The sequence below is a fragment of the Protomyctophum bolini genome, assembly GCF_963924005.1.
Source record: "Protomyctophum bolini genome assembly, chromosome: 10".
In the NCBI taxonomy this organism is placed as follows: domain Eukaryota; kingdom Metazoa; phylum Chordata; class Actinopteri; order Myctophiformes; family Myctophidae; genus Protomyctophum; species Protomyctophum bolini.
Genome location: NC_137871.1, coordinates 46,130,916 through 46,156,105, shown reverse-complemented (window position 1 = coordinate 46,156,105; position 25,190 = coordinate 46,130,916). Strand labels below are relative to the sequence as shown.

Genomic DNA, 25,190 nt, shown 5'->3' with positions numbered 1-25,190 from the left:
AGAGGCTCAGGGGCGACCGGGCCTTTGGTGTCTCAGCCCCCACTCAGTGGAACAGCATTCCCCTCGCCGTCAGGTCTGCGCAGGTCTTTTAAAAATGTTTTCTATTCACAAGCCTTTGCATCACCGACATGATCCTGCACCTTTCCTTTTATTCTGTCCTATATGCCTGTTGTTTTATTATTGACGTCTTCTGCACTGAATTGTATTGTATTGTATTGCATTTGTGAAGCACTTTGGTACAATGAGAGTTGTTTTAAATGTGCTATATAAATACATTTGATTTGATATCATTTAAAAATGATACACTTTACCATTGCTCTGGCGACTAGGCAAGTCCTGCACAGAAAACAATAGCAGAGTCAGACCTGTAGAAGTGTCCACGCGTAGAGTGGCTATAATGTCCAGGTGTTTAACACGTTATAATGTAGGCTAATACTTCCACGTGAGCACATTGTCGGCATGCAGGCGCACGGTGACAACGGAATGCAGTCAAGGGCGCGCCCTTTATTACCTAACCTTTATTACCTAAACAGGAGAGAGATGTGCCAGATATGAGCCCTTTATTACCTAAACAGGAGAGAGATGTGCCAGATATGAGCCCTTTATTACCGTACCTAAACAGGAGAGAGATGTGCCATAATGAGCCCTTTATTACCGTACCTAAACAGGAGAGAGATGTGCCAGATATGAGCCCTTTATTACCTAAACAGGAGAGAGATGTGCCAGATATGAGCCCTTTATTACCTAAACAGGAGAGAGATGTGCCAGATATGAGCCCTTTATTACCTAACCTTTATTACCTAAACAGGAGAGAGATGTGCCAGATATGAGCCCTTTATTACCGTACCTAAACAGGAGAGAGATGTGCCAGATATGAGCCCTTTATTACCGTACCTAAACAGGAGAGAGATGTGCCAGATATGAGCCCTTTATTACCTAAACAGGAGAGAGATGTGCCATATATGAGCCCTTTATTACCTAAACAGGAGAGAGATGTGCCAGATATGAGCCCTTTATTACCGTACCTAAACAGGAGAGAGATGTGCCAGATATGAGCCCTTTATTACCTAAACAGGAGAGAGATGTGCCAGATATGAGCCCTTTATTACCGTACCTAAACAGGAGAGAGATGTGCCATAATGAGCCCTTTATTACCGTACCTAAACAGGAGAGAGATGTGCCATGTATGCGCACGGCGACCCACTCACTCTCACTGTCACTCTCTCACTCTCTCTCTCACTCTCTCTATCTCTCTCTCTGCACCCCCTTTTCTCTCTTCCTCCATGACCATGAAATGGAGAGCAGAATACAGCACGAGAATATATTTTCACATGCGGCGAAGCACACACAGACTTGTTGATGGTGTACTGTGCAATGGCATTTGGCCTCGGTCCTTCATTTGGTAGGTTAATATCCACAGTTTATCTGTAGCCAACCGGCTTGGCACTAGCAGGCTGATGTGTGTATTATTGGATGCAGCGGAGCAGAGCCTTTGCTCGCTGCAGTTGATGCAGTTTTAAAGTTGAAAACAGTGATAAATAAACATGAACAATGGGATAGATATCGTGTAGTTTCCATGCAGGCACATTAAGCTGCATAAGAAATGATATGCGCTAATGAGCGGTGACATCATCGTTTCTCAAAAGCTCCGTTTCACACGACTGCACTGATCCGGATATTTTCGGATATTTCCAAAAACCTCCGTTTGAGTGGCCGTGTGGCCGAAAGGCCCAAACGCACAAAGAGATGTGCGTTTAGCAAAAGATCCACATACGTGTGGCCTGGGCCTTAGTCATCATAGCTTAGTTTTCATTAATAAATCAATAAATCAATCAATCAATAAATCAATAAATCAATCAATGGATCACTTCTTGCATCACTCACCTTCTGAGCCTCGTTAATGGTGATGGTGGGCGTGGCTGCTTGTGGAGTGTCCGGATTGGTCGACGACTGGGGGGCGGAGTCTTCAAACACCTTGATGTGTGTGTGTGTGTGTGGGGGGGGGGGGGGTTGTAATGAAAGAAAGACAAATACAAGGTATATTCAAACTTTCTCTGCAAACAGCACAGATCTGGTAATAGATATGATAGTAGATATTAATAGTATAATATATACAGTACACACACACACACACACACACACACACACACACACACACACACACACACACACACACACACACGTCTTTTTGTCTGTCCGTGTAAACGCAGCATCGAGTGTGAGGGGTTGGGGAACGGATGGAAAGTACATGATAGTGTTATGAAGGCGAACTCCTTCTAACGATATGGACCAGAACTAAACTAATGTTAGCTCCCATGCTAACTAGTAGCTACCCTCATGAGACAACACCACCACCATCCAGATGGGGTGGAAGCTGCTGATATCACTGCCTGTGCCCGTGGATGGGAAATAAGTATCCCGTCTGACGACCAATGGTTTATTTATGCTGCTCGTGTGTTGTGACTGACGCTGGCTGCTGATGCATAGTTAAGAGCGTCATAAGCATGCGCCCGTCCTGCACTGGAGCAGATCTACAAGTTATCTACCCGTCGCAATGCACGGCGCGTTGGGCTTGTACATCTGTGTTTTTCCCGCAGTTAGTTGAATTATATCGATTCACAACTTTAGGATGGAACCAACGTCCGATGCAGACGCTGCTCTGACCGATCCAGACACATCGACGTAGTCGCATCGTTCATGTGCTGCTCTGACCGATCCAGACACATCGACGTAGTCGCATCGTTCATGTGCTGCTCTGACCGATCCAGACACATCGACGTAGTCGCATCGTTCATGTGCTGCTCTGACCGATCCAGACACATCGACGTAGTCGCATCGTTCATGTGCTGCTCTGACCGATCCAGACACATCGACGTAGTCGCATCGTTCATGTGCTGCTCTGACCGATCCAGACACATCGACGTAGTCGCATCGTTCATGTGCTGCTCTGACCGATCCAGACACATAGACGTAGTCGCATCGTTCATGTGCTGCTCTGACCGATCCAGACACATCGACGTAGTCGCATCGTTCATGTGCTGCTCTGACCGATCCAGACACATGGACGTAGTCGCATCGTTCATGTGCTGCTCTGACCGATCCAGACACATAGACGTAGTCGCATCGTTCATGTGCTGCTCTGACCGATCCAGACACATCGACGTAGTCGCATCGTTCATGTGCTGCTCTGACCGATCCAGACACATCGACGTAGTCGCATCGTTCATGTGCTGCTCTGACCGATCCAGACACATAGACGTAGTCGCATCGTTCATGTGCTGCTCTGACCGATCCAGACACATCGACGTAGTCGCATCGTTCATGTGCTGCTCTGACCGATCCAGACACATAGACGTAGTCGCATCGTTCATGTGCTGCTCTGACCGATCCAGACACATCGACGTAGTCGCATCGTTCATGTGCTGCTCTGACCGATCCAGACACATCGACGTAGTCGCATCGTTCATGTGCTGCTCTGACCGATCCAGACACATCGACGTAGTCGCATCGTTCATGTGCTGCTCTGACCGATCCAGACACATCGACGTAGTCGCATCGTTCATGTGCTGCTCTGACCGATCCAGACACATAGACGTAGTCGCATCGTTCATGTGCTGCTCTGACCGATCCAGACACATCGACGTAGTCGCATCGTTCATGTGCTGCTCTGACCGATCCAGACACATCGACGTAGTCGCATCGTTCATGTGCTGCTCTGACCGATCCAGACACATCGACGTAGTCGCATCGTTCATGTGCTGCTCTGACCGATCCAGACACATCGACGTAGTCGCATCGTTCATGTGCTGCTCTGACCGATCCAGACACATGGACGTAGTCGCATCGTTCATGTGCTGCTCTGACCGATCCAGACACATCGACGTAGTCGCATCGTTCATGTGCTGCTCTGACCGATCCAGACACATCGACGTAGTCGCATCGTTCATGTTAAAATCCATTACGGATTCATATCGATATTTTTTGACACCACTAATAACAACCAATCACCTCCACCTCTGGATCCCCTCAAACCATTACAACCAATCGCCAAGCTTCATTATTATGAATTGTGGCTGAACAAACTTCTTTGTTATATCTAATAATAATAATAATAATAATATGAACAAACCTCTTTATATGCAGCTGTATCAGCTTCATCTGGACTGTCCACGCCTTCATCTTCATCATCGATCCCCTCATCATCATCCTCCTCCTCCTCCTCCTCCTCCTCCTCCTCCTCCTCCTCCTCCTCCTCTTCTTCCTCTTCTTCCTCCTCCTCCTCCTCCTCCTCCTCCTCCTCCTCCTCCCCCTCTTCTCTCTGCAGAGACAGCGCCCTCTGCTGGTCTCTGGACTTCTTCCTAACCCTCCAGAGGGTGCTGTGACGCTGCTGACTGGAGCACATTAATATAAAGACAATTATAATTAAGACATTACAATTACAATGTTTTTTGTCGTTCGGCCCCCGCCACGTATATACATTATGTTTTGGTCATGCCCTTCTTTACGTAGGTATTGGACTAAGATCTTTGACACTATGTCGAGTAGTGTTGGGGTACCATTTGAACCAAATGTAATGACGGCTATTTTTGGAATCTCTCCCCCTGATCTATTCCTGTCAAAATACAAAGCTCACTTGGTGGCCTTTACCACTCTCTTAGCTAGGCGTCTGATTCTGATGAAATGGAAGTCCTCTGCTCCCCCGACCCATCTTCACTGGATTAGAGATGTACTCCACTTTATTAAATTAGAAAAAATTTGATGTACCCTGAGAGGCTCTGTATCCAAATTTGAGGACACATGGGGCCCCTTCCTCGCACTAGTAAATAACTTGCAGTTCCAAGCAATTCCAGATTGAAGGAGATTAATCCTGGATCTGAGCATGCTACTGTAGATTCCCGACGCAGCTGGGTTGTTCAGTATATTTATTATTAGGAGCCATGGATGCAATACCACGTCTATTATGTTTTGGGTGACCAATGACCATGCCATGTTGTTTTGTCTTGTCTTGTCGTACGTTTGTCTTGTTTTTGTTTCAAAACTTGATTCAGGTTATGTGGTTTGTATTAGTGTCGCTTCCATGTTAGCATAGGACTATGCAACTTTTTATTTTATTTTCTTATTTTTATTTTATGCTACCACAATATTTTGTGTATGGACTCACAACATTTTGTTATCTTTTATATGTTTCATATGGGTGTGTCACATATACTGTCATTTGATTAACTGTATACCCTGAATCTTGAAAAAACAAAACAGTGGAAAAAAAAAAAAAAATTACAATGATTTTCTAAACAGAGTAGCGCTTTACAGAACATGATGAAGGAGTTTAGAATAATTACAGATGAAACACTCAGAACGATGCTCGTTAAAGGCTCATACATAGTCTGGATTTACGGTGGTTAGGTGACCACCGAACTACAACATGACGTCACGAGCCGCGGTGAAGAGCAAACCACCGCCACCACTCCAGCCCTGCTCTCTGTTTTTACTCACCACCGCTCAACGTTATTTCAGCTCCGGCGGTCAGCTCACCACCGGAGCGGTGGTCACCTTACCACCGAAAATCCAGACTATGAATAGGCCTTTAGACTCACCGGTTGATGTAATGATGCTCGTTAAGACTCACCTGTGGATGTAGCGATGCTCGTTAAGACTCACCTGTCGATGTAGCGATGCTCGTTAAAACTCACCTGTCGATGTAGCGATGCTCGTTAAAACTCACCTGTCGATGTAGCGATGCTCGTTAGAACTCACCTGTCGATGTAGCGATGCTCGTTAAGACTCACCTGTTGATGTAACGATGCTCGTTAAGACTCACCTGTGGATGTAGCGATGCTCGTTAAGACTCACCTGGCGTTGAGGATCCCGTTGTAGGTGAGCAGCTGCCTCATGAAGCCCTCGTTAGGCTTAACGATGGAGCGTCGGTCTCGGACGTACGCCGTCGCCACGTCCAGCGTCCAGCGCTGAGACTTCATGACGTAGGCCACGACCGTGGACGCACTGCGAGACACGCCCATCTTACAGTGGACCAATACCGACTGACCGCTCTTCCTATTGGACGAGACAGAGAGAGACAGTGTATATAGGGTGGTGTAGGTAGGGTGTAGTGGGGTGGTGTTAGGGTACCTGGCTGTATCTATGAAGGTATATGCGTCTTTCCAGTGAGGCAGCAGATCTGTAGGTGGTGTTAGGGGGGTGTAGGTAGGGTGTAGTGGGGTGTATATAGGGTGGTGTAGGGTGTAGGTAGGGTGTAGGTAGGGTGTAGTGGGGTGGTGTTAAGTTACCTGGCTGTATCTATGAAGGTATATGTGTCCTTCCAGTGAGGCAGCAGGTCCGTAGCCTCCACATCGTAGACTCTGATGTTCATGTAAGTGAAGGATTCTGGGAAGAAGTTGTCGATCTCTCTGGTGACGTTCAGGATGTATCCTACACTGTAAACAATTATAGTAAATATAACAATACAATAAAACAATACAATGTAACAATACATCTCTCTGGTGACGTTCAGGATGTATCCTACACTGTAAACATAATGATACAATACAATGAATCCCAACACTGTAAAGACAACTACAGCCAGCACTGATTTCCTGTACAGTACCGTCTGAACTAGGGCTGACCCAAAAAAAATGGATTAATCGACGTTTGTTCGATAAGCACGGGAATCGATCTTGAAATAAAAAATCGATTATTAATTTATACTATAATTTTAAAAAGCGCCTCACAACGCGTCCTCTTTCCCCCGTGTTAACAACAGGGAAGTCAACTGAACCCAGGAAAAAATAAACAAAAGTGTGGTTGCATTTTAAAATACCGTATTTGAATAAAGGTTGTACACGAGAGTGAAAATAACCGCTGGGAAAATCCCTAATTGAGAGTGTGTAGGCAAGCGCACCACAGCTCAGTGGACATTAAATATAGGCTCCCATGTTTGATAAAAGTACTTACTTACACCCAAATGAAAATATAAACGTCACAGATTATAGATCACTTGGAATTATAACAATCTGTTGAGGATTGCGTGAATATGCCACTAGTGAATCAGGACACGTCCGTTAGCATAACATCATTTAACACGTCCGTTAGCATAACATCATTTCTCCCTGGATTATTATGGGGAATAAAACTAATCTGGGGATGCCGGGCATGGCGTCCATTGATTGGATGTCGGGGCCGGGCATGGCGTCCATTGATTGGATGTCGGGGCCGGGCATGGCGTCCATTGATTGGTTGCTGGGCATGGTGTCCATTGATTGGATGTCGGGGCCGGGCTGGATAGAATAAATACATTCAACAGTCTCGGCTCGGTGCAGAACCAGTTAAAGGTGAAAGGTTAAAGGTGAATCAGTTAAACAGTTTTTTTTTTTTAATTTTTATCCCACGATTTTGTAACCCATTTTTCACCCCTGTGTCAATTATCTAATGTGATCCTGGGCTCTACACACCCTCCACCAACCTAGTCCCCATATATGGGGGACAAGGGGAGAGCAACGGACTTGAACTCATGCTTCCTTCATGCCTGAGTGTCCAAGTTGCTCCTTTACACCTGACAGGGGGGAGTTTCCCTGGTTGGACGTAGCGCATGGAAGGAACACGTTATTCCAACCAGTTCCTTTCCCCTCCATCAGGCGCCCCGGCTGGCCAGGGGGAGGCAGTTTAGTGACCAGGATTACTGCATGTTTTTTGTGAGGGTACCTACCCTACGGGACACGGGGAGAACATGTGAGGGTACCTACCCTAGGGGACACGGGGAGAACATGTGAGGGTACCTACCCTAGGGGACACGGGGAGAACATGCAAACTCCACACAGAAAGGCCGTTTTGCCAACCCCGCCTCGGGTATGGGCACTACAATTTACAATTTAGGCATTTAGCAGACGCTCTTAATCCAGAGCGACTTACATTAAGCAAGAACAAAAGCATGGGAATACATCACATAAAAGCATTTATCATGAAACATGCGTAAGCTAAGAAACTGATGCACTGATGACGCGGAGGAGGAAACACGCCGCCAGCACCCACAGCGTCCCGAGCGGGAATCGAACCCAGGACCTTCTAGCTGTGAGGCGACAGCACTACTAACTGTGCCATCGTGGCCCCTAAACTGTTAACAGTTGAATAAATAACTCACTTGTTCTTCTGTAGCTCCTCAGAGTTGGCAGCATTCCATTCAGAACCCTGCACACACACACACACACACACAGTGTTATCGGTGTCGATACACAGTGGCTGCCAAATGTTTTCGATGTGACACCAAACTAGTGAAAATAGCAGATCTGCAAGCTCACAACGCGTGGCTTCGTGTCGCGTAGCCAAGCTCACAACGCGTGGCTTCGTGTCGCGTAGCCAAGCTCACAACGCGTGGCTTATCAGTGCGGGTTTTGAACGTAGGAAAAGGGGGGGCGTCTCGTATGCGTTTGGTTTGAAGAAGATAGCAATGTAAGCTAGCAATGTAAAGAGAACTTATTTGAGCTGATGGTTTTCCGGGTCGTGGGTTTCAGAGTAAAAGCGACCATGTCTTTCCGGCACCCCAGAGCTCCTATTTTGAAGGACCTCCGGCACTGATTGTGTGTTAATGTGGGGGAGGAATGAGAGAGTTGGGTCTACGTTGCGGATGCGTGGGGAGGGTTCGACAAGGGAGCTGTCGATGGTGAGTGAGAAGTCCTGGGTGGAGCGGGTGAGGGAGTCGGGGCCGATGATGATTATTTCAGTGTAGATCTGCTATTAAACAAATTAAATTTGTTTTCTAATTTATGGAATTTCTTTGATTTTTCTTTGATTTTTTCATGAAATTAACTAGGGGGAAAAAGATTCACTGAATCCGTTTTCAATTCATGACAAATGTTTTTTTTTTTTTTTATCTGGCTAAACGCAGCCAGAAATATATCTGGTAATGAATGGGTTAACTCACCAGATACAGGAAGTCAAATATCTTGGAGGGTTTGTCCATCTGTGCCATCACCACCATCATCTCGTTATCGATGTACTCCTTATATGGTCGCATGTCGAAGCCTATCCTGTCCTCCAGTGACGAACGGACCTATAAAACATTAAACATTAGATATATAGATCCTTATATGGTCGCATGTCGAAGCCTATCCTGTCCTCCAGTGACGAACGGACCTATAAAACATTAAACATTAGATATATAGATCCTTATATGGCCGCATGTCGAAGCCTATCCTGACCTATAAAACATGACACATCAGATACATAGATCTCGACAGTGCGACTAGGCGACTACAGAATTTGACCGTTCAATCGTGATCAAGACAAGGCTCTGATACATCATAATTATTATTATTATTATTATGGCTCTGATACAGCAGGTGCACATTCTATAGTCGCGGTTCTATACATAATACCTACATTTATATTTCTGTAGTACGGCGGTGTCGTTCGCCAAAAAAGAGCAGATCTACAAGCTGACAACTAGTCGAGGCTCAATGCGGCGTCCATTTAAAGATCTATCCCCTGTGTCGCTGCTCTGTGCTGAGCGAACGCAGCAGGATAGCAGACCCCGACACGTTGAATACTAAAGTTATTATTTGGAAAGTTTGTTTGTAATGTTCAAACCTAACTTTTAACCAAACGCGGGTGAAACAGCGTGCAGCCGTGCACACAAAGAGTGCACGCGCGCACGGCACGCACATGGAGTGGACGGATTGATGTCTATCAAAAACAACCCTTGCTTTAAAGCACCTCTTTACAAAAGCGTGTGCGTTGCGCAGCGTGAATGGAATGACCGACCTGGCTGGTTACAGATCAGTCAGCGGCCCATCCTGCATAATGAGCAACGGATCTGTCCCTCCACCACCTCCTTCCACCACGTCGAGGTTGAGTTGTCCGACATCCTTCTGCGTATCAGACTGTGTAGCTTAGTAAGTCAGTAGTCTACTGTAGCTGATATAATAATAATAATAATAATAATAATAATAATAATAATAATAATATATAACATGTCCATGTTGTGTCTGAACTGAAGCAGTCAAAGCCGAGGAGAACGTTACAATACTAATTCACCATGGAGCACTGGTTAGGGCAGACCTGGGCATTGTACGGCCCGCGGGCCAAATACGGCCCGCCGGCTGACTCTGACCGGCCTGTGAAAGATAATCCGAAAATAAAACATACTTTCTAATTACCTTATGGGTGGACTAAAACCGCATTGCTTTTATTTTGAAGCCCATGTATTCTCACTGCACGCAATCTGCACGTCAACTGTGCACGTGAATTGCGTGTGATTGAGAACCTGTCTTTCTTCCTTCACCCCCCTCATATGCGAAAATGTCGGCTTTTTGGATTTATTGTTGACTACGTCGGTGAATGCAAATAGCCATGAAGCATGCAGCTCCACAACACGGTAGGCGCATGCTTTGATTACCAAACTTCCTTGCAGGAGGACAAGTTAAATCCCATTATGCTTCATTGCTTTATTTAACCCGCCTCGCCAATAAAGTTAAGATGTTTTAAGATGCTGCCGTATGGCGTTGTTGCGCCCAGAATGTGGCATGCTTCTGAAGTTCAGAAAGCTTGGGCGATGCGTCGTGAGCTTGTGGATCGTCTGTTTTCGGCACACGAGTCGATCGACGTACCGTTGAACCACAAAGTAAATCTGGCAGAACGAACGTGCACACGTCAACATACAGCGCCTGCCAGGCTGCCAAGTCTCAACAATACCATTACTGGTTGGCTTATTATTGTTTTCAGAACGTTGTTGTTTAATGGTCGTGACTTAACACTCATCTCTCGATAGTAAGCAGCTCACCATGGGTTGTGAAAGTGGCACCTCCAGTGTCCTTCGAATGGAACTATTAAGAGAGCTACCTCTAATGTTCTCATTGTTAAAAGAAAATGCTAGTATTTACAGGACTTGTAACTTAAACAAAAACATAGTTTTTAACTGGGAAAGGAAACGTCTCAAGCCTGCAAGTAGAAGGTAAAAAAATCCCACCCATGTGAAGTGAGGGGTGCTCTTATTGTACATCATGATGTAAAATAGTCACTCTGCCTATAATTTGAGTCAACTGTTTCACATTTTGTTTACCATTGCTTTGCAAAACGATGCCATTTACTGCTTTTTATATAGAAATAAAATTGATATCATGCATAATTAAGTTCTGCCTTTTGGCCCGGCCCTCCAAAATATTTTCTGTTTCTCATTTGGCCCCTTGGGAAAAATAATTGCCCACCCCTGGGTTAGGGGTTAGGGGTGAAAGGTGAAAGGTTACCATCTTAGAGGTCAGGTTCTCCAGGTCTTCAGTCCTCATATATATATATAGGGTTAGGGGTGAAAGGTGAAAGGTTACCATCTTAGAGGTCAGGTTCTCCAGGTCTTCAGTCCTCATATATATATAGGGTTAGGGGTGAAAGGTGAAAGGTTACCATCTTAGAGGTCAGGTTCTCCAGGTCTTCAGTCCTCATATATATATATAGGGTTAGGGGTGAAAGGTGAAAGGTTACCATCTTAGAGGTCAGGTTCTCCAGGTCTTCAGTCCTCATATATATATAGGGTTAGGGGTGAAAGGTGAAAGGTTACCATCTTAGAGGTCAGGTTCTCCAGGTCTTCAGTCCTCATGATGTCTCTCAGATGATCCTTAATCAGCATCTCTTTGCTCAGCCGGTCTGACGAGCTGTAATTAAATATGGTAATTAGACAGCCTGCCTGACGAGGTGTAATTAAATATGGTAATTAGACAGCCTGCCTGACGAGCTGTAATTAAATATGGTAATTAGACAGCCTGCCTGACGAGCTGGTAATGAATACAAACAATACTATTTAATACAATATCTACACAGAGACGTTTAAACTATTCAGCCATTTAACACACACACACACACACACACACACACACACACACACACCTCTGTGATCCGCTGTCGCGGCGGACAGACTCCAGGTCGTTCATGGCTCCCCACTCGTTGAGGCAGAGACGGTCGGACTCCACCAGGGGGAGGTAGTGAGTCAGCCAGTCCAGACCACAGCCTGGGATGATGGAGCCGTTCACCGCTCGCTCACAGCATCCATGGAGGGCCTGCAGAACAGACCTACAAGACCACATTATAACACTATGACACCATGCAGACCTTCTATAGATCAGACCTTTCACTGCTCGCTCACAGCATCCATGGAGGGCCTGCAGAACAGACCTACAAGACCACATTATAACACTATGACACCATGCAGACCTTCTATAGATCAGACCTTTCACCGCTCGCTCACAGCATCCATGGAGGGCCTGCAGAACAGACCTACAAGACCACATTATAACACTATGACACCATGCAGACCTTCTATAGATCAGACCTTTCACAGCTCGACAGACTCTGCATTCTTTAGCTCAAGGGGCAGGGCATTCCACAAAGTGGGGGCAACCACTGCAAATGCACGGTCGGTCACCCTTTTGTTTTGAGTCTGGTTGTAGGGATAGACAGAAGGCCTTTATCAGAGGACCTGAGAGAACGTCTGTTTGGCTTTGCATGCAGTAGTTGAGCCAGTCCGTGTAATGCCTTATATGTTATTATTAAGATATTTATGAAATTGATCCTGGATTTGACGGGCAACCAATGGAGTGCAGCGAGCACGGGAGTAATGTGAGATCTGCGGTGTGTTTGTGAGAATCCTGGCAGCTGTATTCTGTACCAGTTGAAGTTTATGGATTGAGGAGGAGCTGAGGGTGATGTAGAGTCCATTACAATAGTCGAGGCGGGAGGAGATGAAAGCATGGACGATGACTGACACCCTGACACCAGCTCTGACTGACACCCTGACACCAGCTCTGACTGACACCAGCTCTGACTGACACCAGCTCTGACTGACACCAGCTCTGACTGACACCAGCTCTGACTGACACCCTGACACCAGCTCTGACTGACACCCTGACACCAGCTCTGATTGACACCAGCTCTGACTGACACCAGCTCTGACTGACACCCTGACACCAGCTCTGACTGACACCCTGACACCAGCTCTGACTGACACCAGCTCTGACTGACACCCTGACACCAGCTCTGACTCACACCCTGACACCAGCTCTGACTGACACCAGCTCTGACTGACACCCTGACACCAGCTCTGACTGACACCCTGACACCAGCTCTGACTGACACCCTGACACCAGCTCTGACTGACACCCTGACACCAGCTCTGACTGACACCCTGACAAACCGCTACAGCGCACTAGTGCAAGGCGCAAGTGGGCACTCGACAGAGTGCAGTTCTAGTTATCATTATTATAATAATAATTATTATTATTATTATTAAACTCACCACATCGTCTGCATAGAAACAGGCTTGAAGATTCTGGTCTCTTCTGCTGAGGTCACACTGAACCCTCTGAGAGAGAGAGAGAGAGAGAGAGAGAGAGAGAGAGAGAGATCAAATCATCGCTATGGGGAACACACAGAACACAAAGCTGGGCGTAGGAGGAGATAGCTCCGCTCAAAACACGTTCTGGTGATTCAGGTCTAGGGACTCTACAGTGTTTAGGGACTCTACAGTGTTTAATATGTTGTGGTGATTCAGGTCTAGGGACTCTACAGTGTTTAATATGTTGTGGTGATTCAGGTCTAGGGATAGACCTATGATAGTTTTATCATAGGAGGTCAACACCACAGAGAGCTCCCTAGATTAGGAGTGTGTGTGCGTGCGCGTGCGTGCGTGCGTGCGTGCGTGCGTGTGTGTGTGTGTGTGTTCTTACCCGTCTCCATCGAGGTAGACCTGTGTGTCGCTCCATATGGGAACTACCAGACCGATGGTGCACTCATCACTGAAAACACAACATATACTAATCAATACACCTGATCACTGCAGACAACATATACTAATCAATACACCTGATCACTGCAGACAACATATACTAATCAATACACCTGATCACTGCAGACAACATATACTAATCAATACACCTGATCACTGTAGACAACATATTATACTAATCAATACACCTGATCACTGCAGACAACATATACTAATCAATACACCTGATCACTTTAGACAACATATACTAATCAATACACCTGATCACTGTAGACAACATATACTAATCAATACACCTGATCACTGTAGACAACATATACTAATCAATACACCTGATCACTGTAGACAACATATACTAATCAATACACCTGATCACTGCAGACAATACTAATCAATACACCTGATCACTGCAGACAACATATACACATAAAGCCCGATCCCAGCTCTAACACACACACACACACACACACACACACACACACACACACACACACACACACACACACACACACACACACACACACACACACTTTAATTATTTTATTTGGATCTGCACAAGTGGCGTGTACAGAATAGACCCAAACACTGGTCAGAATAAGGTTATACATTATATGGTCCAACCAAGCTGCTGCACATGCTTAACACACAGAGGGAAAAGAAGAGAAAAAAAATAATATATATATAGCACATTGTTGACATACTATATACTTGATACTACTAGACAGGATGTTTGTTTTGGGGTTTTTTAAGCCACCTAGGGATAAATGAAATGCCTTCTCCAGACAGACAGACTGCCCATAGTAGCCGAGACAGAACAGTATTTAGCCAGCTTTTTTTGCATTTGTTTTTAGCAATCCACCCAATTGCAGACCCCTGAGCACAAGTTTATGGACATGGCCCAGACTTCCAAATACAAGGACAATAAGTTGACAGTTATATCCCAAGGCCATAATACGTTCCACCAGAAGCTGATATTTCATAAGTTTGGATATAAAACAAGTGTCCATATACAAATCAAATGGGCAGCATATTTCAAATATAGTGACAGTTTTTCTAATTTCATTGATGAACACAATATCTGGGGTATTTGGAATATTTTGTAGTGAATTGACATGCGTGTCATTGTGATCAAACCAGTCTATTTTTACAGTGCTGTGTTTATACATTCTTGTTGTCCTGTCCTGTACTCGTCTGATCTTGTCTGAGACCAGGTCCACCAGACGGTCATGTCTGGCAATGTACAGTCCTTTATAGTGGCTGCAACCATTTAAGATGTGTGCGACTGTTTCTTTGTCATGTGGTACTGGATGTAGGATGCAGTGTGGGTCGTGTGCTGATGGGTACCAGGTTGCCAAGTTGAACTTGGTCGGCAACACCTGTAAACGGGCTTTAATAGTGAAAATGAGAATGTCCTCACCTATGGTGTTATTTGACAGTATAGAGTGTGATAATGAGTGGTTTGCAAAGGGAAGAAGAGCCAATTGTCCCTGCAGCCTCAGACTGGTCCAGTGTTGTGCACTTTCTGATCGCTTCATTCCTAGAATGGTGGCTCTTGCGGTCGCGGATTTGATTGACAGTTCATGGTGCGCACCGTCCTGCTCGTAGGTCGCACATGCACGGACACACGGATCTATGATGATGCTGTTGTTGAGTGCAGCAGTTGTTGTATCAGGCGCCGCCCACTTTAACTGTAATCCTGATCGCTGGCATAGATCATTAAGATCCATCCAGTCGGACCGCACACCGAATCCAGCGGCTTTAATGTCCAATTTACCATTCGCCTTAGTCTTGAATCCAAGGAACTGCGTCTCATTCTCCAGCGCGGATGTACTTTACGTCGCTGCATGTGTTGAATGAGTGACTCACGAGCCATTTCCCTGACCGTGGGGTCGTCGCTGTTGAGCATATTTATAAGGTGACTGGTTCTGGTGGCAGTGTAAACCCATTCAATATTCGGTACACCCAGACCGCCATCTCTGATGGGCTGAAACAGTATGGCACGGGTGGAGTGAGTATTGAGACAGAACCAGCCCCTCACCAAGCGCACTGCCTTGTTATTCAGTTCTGTAAGGGTGTTCTGTGGCAAATGGATGTTCGAGAATAGATGTTGAATTTTGGCGAGTGCTAATTCTCTGATTGCCTGCAATTTCATTCGGATAGGGAGGGGGGAGGAGTCGATCAAGTCCAGTCTGACAGAGTAGTCATCATACAGTTCTCTGACTTGCTCTTCCCAGTGGCCTGCAACATTACATTTATGCCCCAGGTATTGATAAGTTTCATGTCTTGAATACACTCTGATGGGTTTTTGCATTAGTGAAAAGGATGGGGGCTTGTCGGTTTTAGATTTGTACCACTGATTACCACCGCTGCGCCTTTTTCTCACACACACACACACACACACACACACACACACACACACACACACACCTGTCTCCAGAAGGGAAGTCCATTCCTAACAGGATGCTCTCCAGTTTGTTGCTCAGCGTCGACACTACGATCAGATATCTGACCCTGCCGGGGTTAACGGACTCCAGCTGCACGGCCTGCAGGGGGCAGCAGAGATACAGGTTAACACCTTAGAGTATATATGAATAGAGAAGACATCCGAGTTCTCCTTCCATCCACTTGCATTAAGTTGCTCTAAAGCGCATGAGGCGATTTCACTCCTCCTTCCGGATAGGAACAGAGTGCATTCTGGGATGGATTGGCCCCAAACACATGAACGCGCTGCCGTTGAACGCGCACGAACGAATGCGCACGAACGAACGCGCACGCACGCGCGTGCGTCCGTCCGTCGTGAACGTGCACAATGATAGTCAACGGACCAGCACGTTCATGTGTTTGGGGCAGAATTAAGTAGGTACATTTATCAATTATCATTCAATAGAATTAAGCCAGGGCATCTTTGAACCGGAATTGAACTTATTGTATTGGGTCATTCCACACATTCCCCGGAAGACGTGTGCAGAGCGGCCCGGTGCAACTCGATGGTTTACCTGTTTTTCACAAAATGAGTGGAGAGAAACGGCGGAAAGTTGTTGCTGATGAAAATCGCCTATTCAACCCGAAATGGACAGACGACTACATATTTATTTTACCAACGCACGCCAATGCCAAACCTGTATGTTTATTATGTCAAAGAGCCGTTGCAGTCTGCAAAGTTGATAACATTAGGCGACATTTTGGCGTGCATGCTGCTAAATTGATATTGAGATGCTATCCCTCCCTAACTCCGTGCGTACCCTTAGATCCTCGGATAAGGCTCTCCTGGCTGTCCCCCATACCAATCTAGTTACCCGGGGTAACCGGGCCTTTTCCGCTCGAGCTCCCAAACTGTGGAATGCACTGCCAGTGCACATTAGTGTAGCCCCATCCGTCCCCATTTTTAAGTCTCGTCTAAAAACTCATCTTTATACAGAGTATTTTTTAACTACTTAATTAACTAATTTGTACATACATGCTTGATATTGTTTTGTTTGCCATTATAATTGTGTTACTGTCTTTTTCTTCTTGTTTTTAATCCTGTTCTGTGCAGCACTTTGGAACTATGTTTTGAAAAGCGCTATACAAATAAAGTTCATATCATATCATAAATTCAATGCAGAATACCCACCTGCGAGCGCAACTAGACGTAGTAAAATAGAAACACTAAAAAAGTCTTACGAGTCATCCACCCGTACCATTACAACCGCTGCTACAGCCCAAGAAAGGGCAACTGCTGCTTCGCTACGAGTGATGTTTTCTTTGGCTAAAAAAAGAAAACCATTCCTGGATGCCGAGAAGGTGAAGGAGGGTGCCATTGAGATGGTTACAGAACTTTTTGCAGAAGAGAAAATCAAAGAAGAAATACTTAATCGTATGAAGCAAGTTCCACTCTCTGACACAACGGGAGGTGGAAGGGTGGAGGTACTGTTTGAGGACTGTTTTTCTACATTACTTGCTGAACATGTACACTGCAGTCAGGGCTTTTTCTGAAGAGCGTGTCTTGGTTCTAGGTAAGATTAACCTCCTGGTTACTGATGGCTGCACATCTATGGTTGGAAAACAACGTGGCTTTGCATCACGTGGCTTGACCTCCCACCAACCTGTATTCAACAAGCTGGCAATGTCTCGTAAATGTCACTTCTCACACTGAATTGTCACGTCAGGTAAATCTATTTTTATTTTTATTTTGGCAATGAGTGATGAACAGCGGGAATAATTGATCATCACAACAAGACACTGTTTGCGCTACTTCAGTTCAGAAGGCAGCTTCGAATTTTATTTAAAAGAAATTAGCATTGTATGGGAATTGGGAAATACAATGCATATTTGTCAATCTGTTTGATAAAAGTTTTGCATTACCTCAGAATGGTAGCTGTTTCATTTGTTTGTAATGATGCATTGAACCAATGCTATTTGCACCTTGTTAATTAATGTTAATCTGTTCGATAGATATTTTGCACTAGGGTAGTTTTTATTTTATTTATTTATTTTGAAATGTTTGGAGTGTGCGTGCTTGTCAATGTTTGTTAGCCTCCTTTGCAAACAACTTTCTTTACATTTAAGACAGGCTTCTAGGATTGCCTTTGATTATTCCCAGGCCTGTATTCGTATTGTTAATAATAATAATTATTATTATTGCGTTTTGTATTGCACATAATTATTGTCAAACTCATGTGTTGATAGAGAAGACTGAGAGGACATTGCAATTTAGACGGATTTCTATAGGGCCAATTGGGGCCAATTCTGACCTCATTTGCTTTTAAGCCAGGAATCAGTGTTTGGGACTGTAGCCTGCATTAATTTGGTCTTTTTTGATTGATTGAAATATTTATTTTAACAGTTTGCAGAATTACAGTACAGTTCAAGCACAAACTCAATACAAAGACTGCTAAATGTGAGTGGACGACCCAATTAAGCATTACACTTGTTTACAAGAGAATTCGTCTATTGTAGAGAAAGAGGACTTTGCATTTCAAATGGACTTCTATTCCTCCACTAATTTCAATGTCATTGTTTTGCTACCCAACGTTTTGATATAATGCACAAATAATAATAAAGAAGTCATGGTTAATATGTTGATGTTTGCTTATTTTACAACAGCACACTGGCTGAATGTGCTCTCTACTATGGACTCTACTATGGATTGAAATGCTTGTTCTCCATACTTAATATAATAATCAAATAAATATACGAAATATTGGTGGAAAAGTGGTGCATTTTATTGTAGGTCAATATAAACTTCATTATGCTACTTTATTAGCATTTATTTTAAAATGTTCAGATGAGGTTTCACCTTAAGAAACATTCTCCTAAATCTGGAGACAATAAAATAAATAATAATGTGGTATGTAAACTAGACATATACGATCATGCTCATTACTGTGATTAGTATTATATATATATATATATATATATATACATACATCTTTGTTTGAGCACAAAATGCAAATTGGCGCGCATGCTGTGCGGCCCCCCAAACACCATCATTCTACAGTTGTGGCCCCCTGCCTAATCTAATTGAATACCCCTGCTCTAAGGTTAACACGGCCTGTATGTGATATATATATATACACAGAACCACTGATATAGAAACACAGGGTTTAACCCTGTGAGAACCACTGATATAGAAACACAGGGTTTAACCCTGTGAGAACCACTGATATAGAAACATGAGGGTGTGCGTGGTGTGTGTGCGTGTGTGCGTGCGGTGTGTGTGTGTGTGTGTGTGTGTGCGTACCAGCTTAATGCTCTCCTGGGGTCTCAGCAGTGACACCATGGCGTGCACGTGTCTGCGGCGTGTGTCACATGAAGCCCCGCCCTCCTGCTTCTGATTGGCCGACGCCTCGTGTGACTCCTCCTCCCTCTCATCGTCCTCCAGGAGAAGGACCGCCCCCTTTACCAGAGCGAAGCTCTCCCTGTGTGCGCACACACACACACACACACACACACACACACGCACACACACACACACACACACACCAAAATGGGTTAATTACACTTCATTTAAACCTGCAGCGAGTTCATACAATACAATACACTTTGGGAGCCCACAGGGATCCAACCGGGAACCTTGTGGTTCCCATCCGGCCACTCTACCCCCCCATCATTATAATTACTATCCATATGTAGGTTCATAATAATTATGGGATATACATCATTATAATTACTATCCATATGTAGGTTCATAATAATTATGGGATATACATCATTATAATTACTATCCATATGTAGGTTCATAATAATTATGGGATATAGAGCGTCGCAGTCCCTCCCCCTTTCAGAACGACGAGTGGCCCAGGAAATGAATCCCAATGCATTTTTCCTATAGGCATTTCAAAACGTATTTATTTAAAGACCTTTTAAAGCGTCGTACGAAGCCAACTCTTGTCGTGACGAATCATGACAACACACACAATATTTTGGACCAAACAAATAATTACAAAGAAGGAAAAACAACAAAGAAAAGTGTTGTAACCTGCCGTTTTTTTCTACTTTCTAATTCTTTGTTTGGCCCGAAGAATTGTGTGTGTTGTCATGATTTGTCACGACAAGAGTTGGCTTCGTACGACGCTTAAAAGGTCTTTAAATAAATACGTTTTGAAATGCCTATGGGAAAAATGCATTGGGATTCATTTCCTGGGCCACTCGTCGTTCTGAAAGGGGGAGGGACTGCGACGCTCTATACATCAAATAAATGTTGTTACATTTGGCCATAAAGCCACCGCGCTTTTAAAACAAACATTTTCTCCGCCAAAAAAACAAGCCAAAAGTCTTTGTAAAAAAGCAGACCTGGCAACCTTGATTCTGAGGTGGATTCTTTAACGACCGCACCCGGCAGACAAGATGGAACACGCGCGCACACACACACACACACACACACACATGCACACGCGCACACACACACACACACACATGCACACGCGCACACACACACACACACACACACACACACAGACACAGACACAGACACAGACACACACACACCAGCTAATTAGAACCAAGATTTACCTTTTCTGAAGTCTTCCTCTGCTTCGAATGTCCTCATCCTAAAAGTTAATAAATAAACAAACAAGAGACTCATCAGTAAAATTACATTTTAAATAAGATTAGTTTAAATAGCTCTATATATAAACTTTATTACAGGCTCGTGGCCCACAAGTAAAGACAGTACATCACATATACGAGAATACAAAGAATACAGTACATTTACCCAGCCCCACAGGTTACTACTCTAGGCGAGGCACTCATGCCAGTGTCCTCTGATGGTAGAAGTGTACCTTACAGAGCTACGGCCTGGGTCTGTCAACTGTCCAATGAGTCCATTCAGTGTCCTCTGATGGTAGAAGTGTACCTTACAGAACTACGGCCTGGGTCTGTCCTCTGTCCAATGAGTCCATTCAGTGTCCTCTGATGGTAGAAGTGTACCTTACAGAACTACGGCCTGGGTCTGTCATCTGTCCATTCAGTGTCCTCTGATGGTAGAAGTGTACCTTACAGAACTACGGCCTGGGTCTGTCATCTGTCCAATGAGTCCATTCAGTGTCCTCTGATGGTAGAAGTGTACCTTACAGAACTACGGCCTGGGTCTGTCATCTGTCCAATGAGTCCATTCAGTGTCCTCTGATGGTAGAAGTGTACCTTACAGAACTACGGCCTGGGTCTGTCATCTGTCCATTCAGTGTCCTCTGATGGTAGAAGTGTACCATACAGAGCTACGGCCTGGGTCTGTCATCTGTCCAATGAGTCCATTCAGTGAGCGATCCAGCCTGCTCATGAATTTAAATGTCAAGTTCCTCAACAGAGCCATGAAAGTAGTGAGACCCCAATGAACAGAAAAGCCCACTGGCTCTAGTGCTCCTGGGTTTTCTTAACAGGATAGGAAGACAGTCATTATAGGCTACTTGCAGTTTGCGTAAGCTCTCCTTCTTGTACTTCACCCACAGTGGAGCTGTGTAGAGAGGGGTGCAATAAGCTCTTAAAGAGGTTTACCTTAATATCCGTAGTACAATGGTGAAATTTACGGACCAACATGTTGGCTTGTACGTATAGCATTCTCCTCTGTCTAAACATGTCCTCTTCATCCTCTCATAGGCATCCGTCCGTCAGTGATGACGATGGATTGCGCCTGAGTGGTCATGCATTCTTGCAGCGAGGGCTGTGGCTGGACAGCCCTGCTCCAGAGTGGCAGTCTGTGGCTGGACAGCCCTGCTCCAGAGTGGCAGTCTGTGGCTGGACAGCCCCGCTCCAGAGTGGCTGGACAGCCCTGCTCCGGAGTGGCAGTCTGTGGCTGGACAGCCCTGCTCCAGAGTGGCAGTCTGTGGCTGGACAGCCCTGCTCCAGAGTGGCAGTCTGTGGCTGGACAGCCCTGCTCCGGAGTGGCTGGACAGCCCTGCTCCGGAGTGGCTGGACAGCCCTGCTCCGGAGTGGCTGGACAGCCCTGCTCCGGAGTGGCAGTCTGTGGCTGGACAGCCCTGCTCCGGAGTGGCAGTCTTTAGCGCAGTTGGTGCAGACAAAACGAGAGGGGCCTGGCACAGGAGTGGGGGCTGCTTCACGCAGTTTCCTCTTCTGTCTCTTCGCCTGCAACAATATGTTGCCCAAGATACAGTATTTTGTAATTTTGGACTCACACACCCATAATTTGACCAGACAGATGAAAGGCAGGAAACTTAAGTTCCAGATCTTCTTTAGTTCTACATATCAGAGTATCGTGCTCTTCTTGGCATTATACTGAATATCAAAGTCAATACCGTAATTGGTACAAATATTGAGTAGCTGTTGGAACCCACTGCTACTTGGGGAAAGTATGGCAAGGTCATCCGCGTACATAAAATGATTAATCACCTGTTCTGCACCCCCCCATCTGCATTGACAGGCCGTCCATATATAAATTGAAGAGGGCTGGGGATAAAATATGATCACTGTTGTTATGGGAGTGCATTTAATATACTATTTATTATGGGAATGCATTAAAATACTATATGGGGGTCCTATTTCTAAAATATTAGCGCGACTTTCGTTCAACTTTGACCCCTCTATCACATGGAACTATATTTTGGGCGTAGTGATATGGACACAAAAAACATAGTTCCGTGTGAGAGGGGTAAAAAAATAACGAAAAGTTGCACTAATACTTTTGAAATAGGTCAACAATACAAATAACGTTAGTTTTGTGGATTAATTTACCTTTACTGCGTGCCCCCCCCCCCCCCCAGTGCCCCCCACAACATTACCAAAACCAGAGCAGGACTCCCACCACGGGACTCAGCCAATCAGAACCAGAGCAGAACTCCCACCACGGGACTCAGCCAATCAGAACCAGAGCAGAACTCCCACCACGGGACTCTGGCAATCAGTTAATACAGTTGCAACCACTATGGCAAGTATGTCATTATACAGACATTATTTTCCAGTCCAAACAGGATGGTGGGTTTGATAGATAACGCCACAAGGCTGGGGGGGTTATACAACGCCACAAGGCTGGGGGGGTTATACAACGCCACAAGGCTGGCTCACTTGATAAACATGTTAAACATGTTAGTGATGACTGTCGGGGGAACTTGCTCAATCTTCTCCGTTTCTAGATATGAAACCGGCGTAAAGTGCCGCTGGCAGCGGAGGGCGAGGCAGGTTTCTTGGGGTTCAGAAGAAAGCCCAACCTTAAAATGGACTCACGTGCTACTGGGTTGGGTTCAGATTGGCCTGACCTCAATGACCTCTGTGTGAGAACTGGAGTATCTCTGTGCTGGGTTCGACCCGACTCTGAATCTGTAGCAGTTTCTGAGGTATAAGGACTACTGTACAGAACACCATATATCACCACCAATGCACGGAGGTACCTTGTAATGTTACAACATTGGACTGGTTTAAAACTACAGGGGAAGCTAGCTTGCAGAACACACCGTATCTCATACAATATTCAAGAATGATGCAGTTGATGAGGATATTAGTCACCTTTAGAGTCAAAGCCAGATTACAGGTCCTTCCAACCAGACTCCATCTCTCTCTGTGGTACCCTAACACGTTTCCTCCTCATTGTAGGTTCACACTCTATAACATACGACGAATTAGACCGTTCCTCACCCAGGAATCAGCCCAGCTCCTAATCCAGACAACAGTCTTGTCAAAACTCGACTATTGTAACTCCCTCCTTACTGGCCTACCAGCATGTGCATTTAAGCCTCTCCAGCTGATCCAAAATGCCGCAGCTCGCTTGGTCTTCAACCAGCCAAAATTCTCACATGTCTCCCCCCTGCTCCGCTCCCTCCACTGGCTCCCGGTCGCTGCCCGCACAGAATACAAAACTCTGATGCTGGCATTCAAAGCAACCAAAGGTATGGCTCCCCCATATCTTGCAAGTATGATTGAACCCTACAAACCCTCCCGCGCACTCAGATCAGCCAACGCAGGGAAGCTGGAAGTACCCTCACTAAAAACGCCGGGACAACAACGCTCCACACGTCCCAAACTCTTCTCCCTTCTGGCTCCAAAACTGTGGAATGCACTTCCCATTGCAGTCAGAACTGCAGCATCACTCCCAATCTTCCGCCGTAGTCTGAGACTCCATCATGGCCCATAGCACTGACTTAGATAGCATTTGACACAGACTTATAGCATGTTATGAAGACAGCACTATAATTGCATTGTATGTAGTCATAGCACGTCATAGTACATATGTAAAGCATAGTAGTTTATATGTATAGTTTCATTATATAGATATTACTTTCTTAGCTTACGCATGTTTCATGATAAATGTTTTTATGGGATGTATTCCCATGCTTTTTTGTTCTTGCTTAATGTAAATCGCTCTGGATTAAGAGCGTCTGCTAAATGCCTAAATTGTAATTGTCTGCACCGTGACCACACTCCACTTACAGAAACACATATTCTTAATGGCTGCTATGTATATAAACTAAAGGAATGTACATTGCTAGGCACAACATAATTGTTGACCTATTAGGACATAAGTTCATATGTTTCATCATCTGCCAAAATGTATAAGCACTCACGTGTTTCAACTGCCATGTTCATGCACAATAATGAAACTGATGCCTTTTCAGATGTCACAGCTAATACACCAGATATTGTTGTTGATGAGGACAGTAGAGGAGAAGTGACCATTTTAGAAGTGGCATGTACATTTGACCACAGTCTGGAAGAGGCATTCCTTACCAAGGTGCTTAAGTCTTAAGGATGCTATTATACAGCTTGGCTACAGATGTAAACTACTTGTGTTCATATTTGGAAGCATCTGTAATGTCCATACATTTGCAGATTGCAGGCATGCCCAATAAGCCGAGAGCTGATCAGGCATCGGCAAATTTCTGTTCTAGTGTCTGCAATAATCGTCAGTCGCCACAGAAGGCGCATCCACAATTGTTTGTGTATAGTTGTATAGTTGTGTATAGTTTCATTATAGATATTCCACTGTTACTTTCTTAGCTACGCA

General features: G+C 45.0%; 1 protein-coding gene and 1 long non-coding RNA gene across 2 annotated transcripts in view; one reads left to right on the top strand and one right to left on the bottom strand.

Annotated features, from left to right (window-relative positions):
• The window catches only part of LOC308323011, a 411,264-nt gene that overhangs the window by 126,115 nt on the left and 259,959 nt on the right, over positions 1 to 25,190 (top strand). The window lies entirely within an intron of this gene.
• The window catches only part of LOC308323026 (protein phosphatase Slingshot homolog 3), a 35,453-nt gene that overhangs the window by 8,737 nt on the left and 1,526 nt on the right, over positions 1 to 25,190 (bottom strand). The window contains exons 3-15 of the mRNA XM_080774610.1: positions 20,753 to 20,790; positions 19,482 to 19,659; positions 16,187 to 16,302; positions 13,701 to 13,769; positions 13,271 to 13,336; positions 11,866 to 12,048; positions 11,540 to 11,633; positions 8,912 to 9,040; positions 8,132 to 8,178; positions 6,285 to 6,431; positions 5,851 to 6,051; positions 4,130 to 4,391; positions 1,885 to 1,974 (exon numbers count right to left, since the gene is read on the bottom strand). Coding sequence (XP_080630736.1) covers positions 1,885 to 1,974; positions 4,130 to 4,391; positions 5,851 to 6,051; positions 6,285 to 6,431; positions 8,132 to 8,178; positions 8,912 to 9,040; positions 11,540 to 11,633; positions 11,866 to 12,048; positions 13,271 to 13,336; positions 13,701 to 13,769; positions 16,187 to 16,302; positions 19,482 to 19,659; positions 20,753 to 20,790 — 1,620 coding nt within the window. The remainder of the gene's footprint in view (positions 1 to 1,884; positions 1,975 to 4,129; positions 4,392 to 5,850; positions 6,052 to 6,284; positions 6,432 to 8,131; positions 8,179 to 8,911; positions 9,041 to 11,539; positions 11,634 to 11,865; positions 12,049 to 13,270; positions 13,337 to 13,700; positions 13,770 to 16,186; positions 16,303 to 19,481; positions 19,660 to 20,752; positions 20,791 to 25,190) is intronic.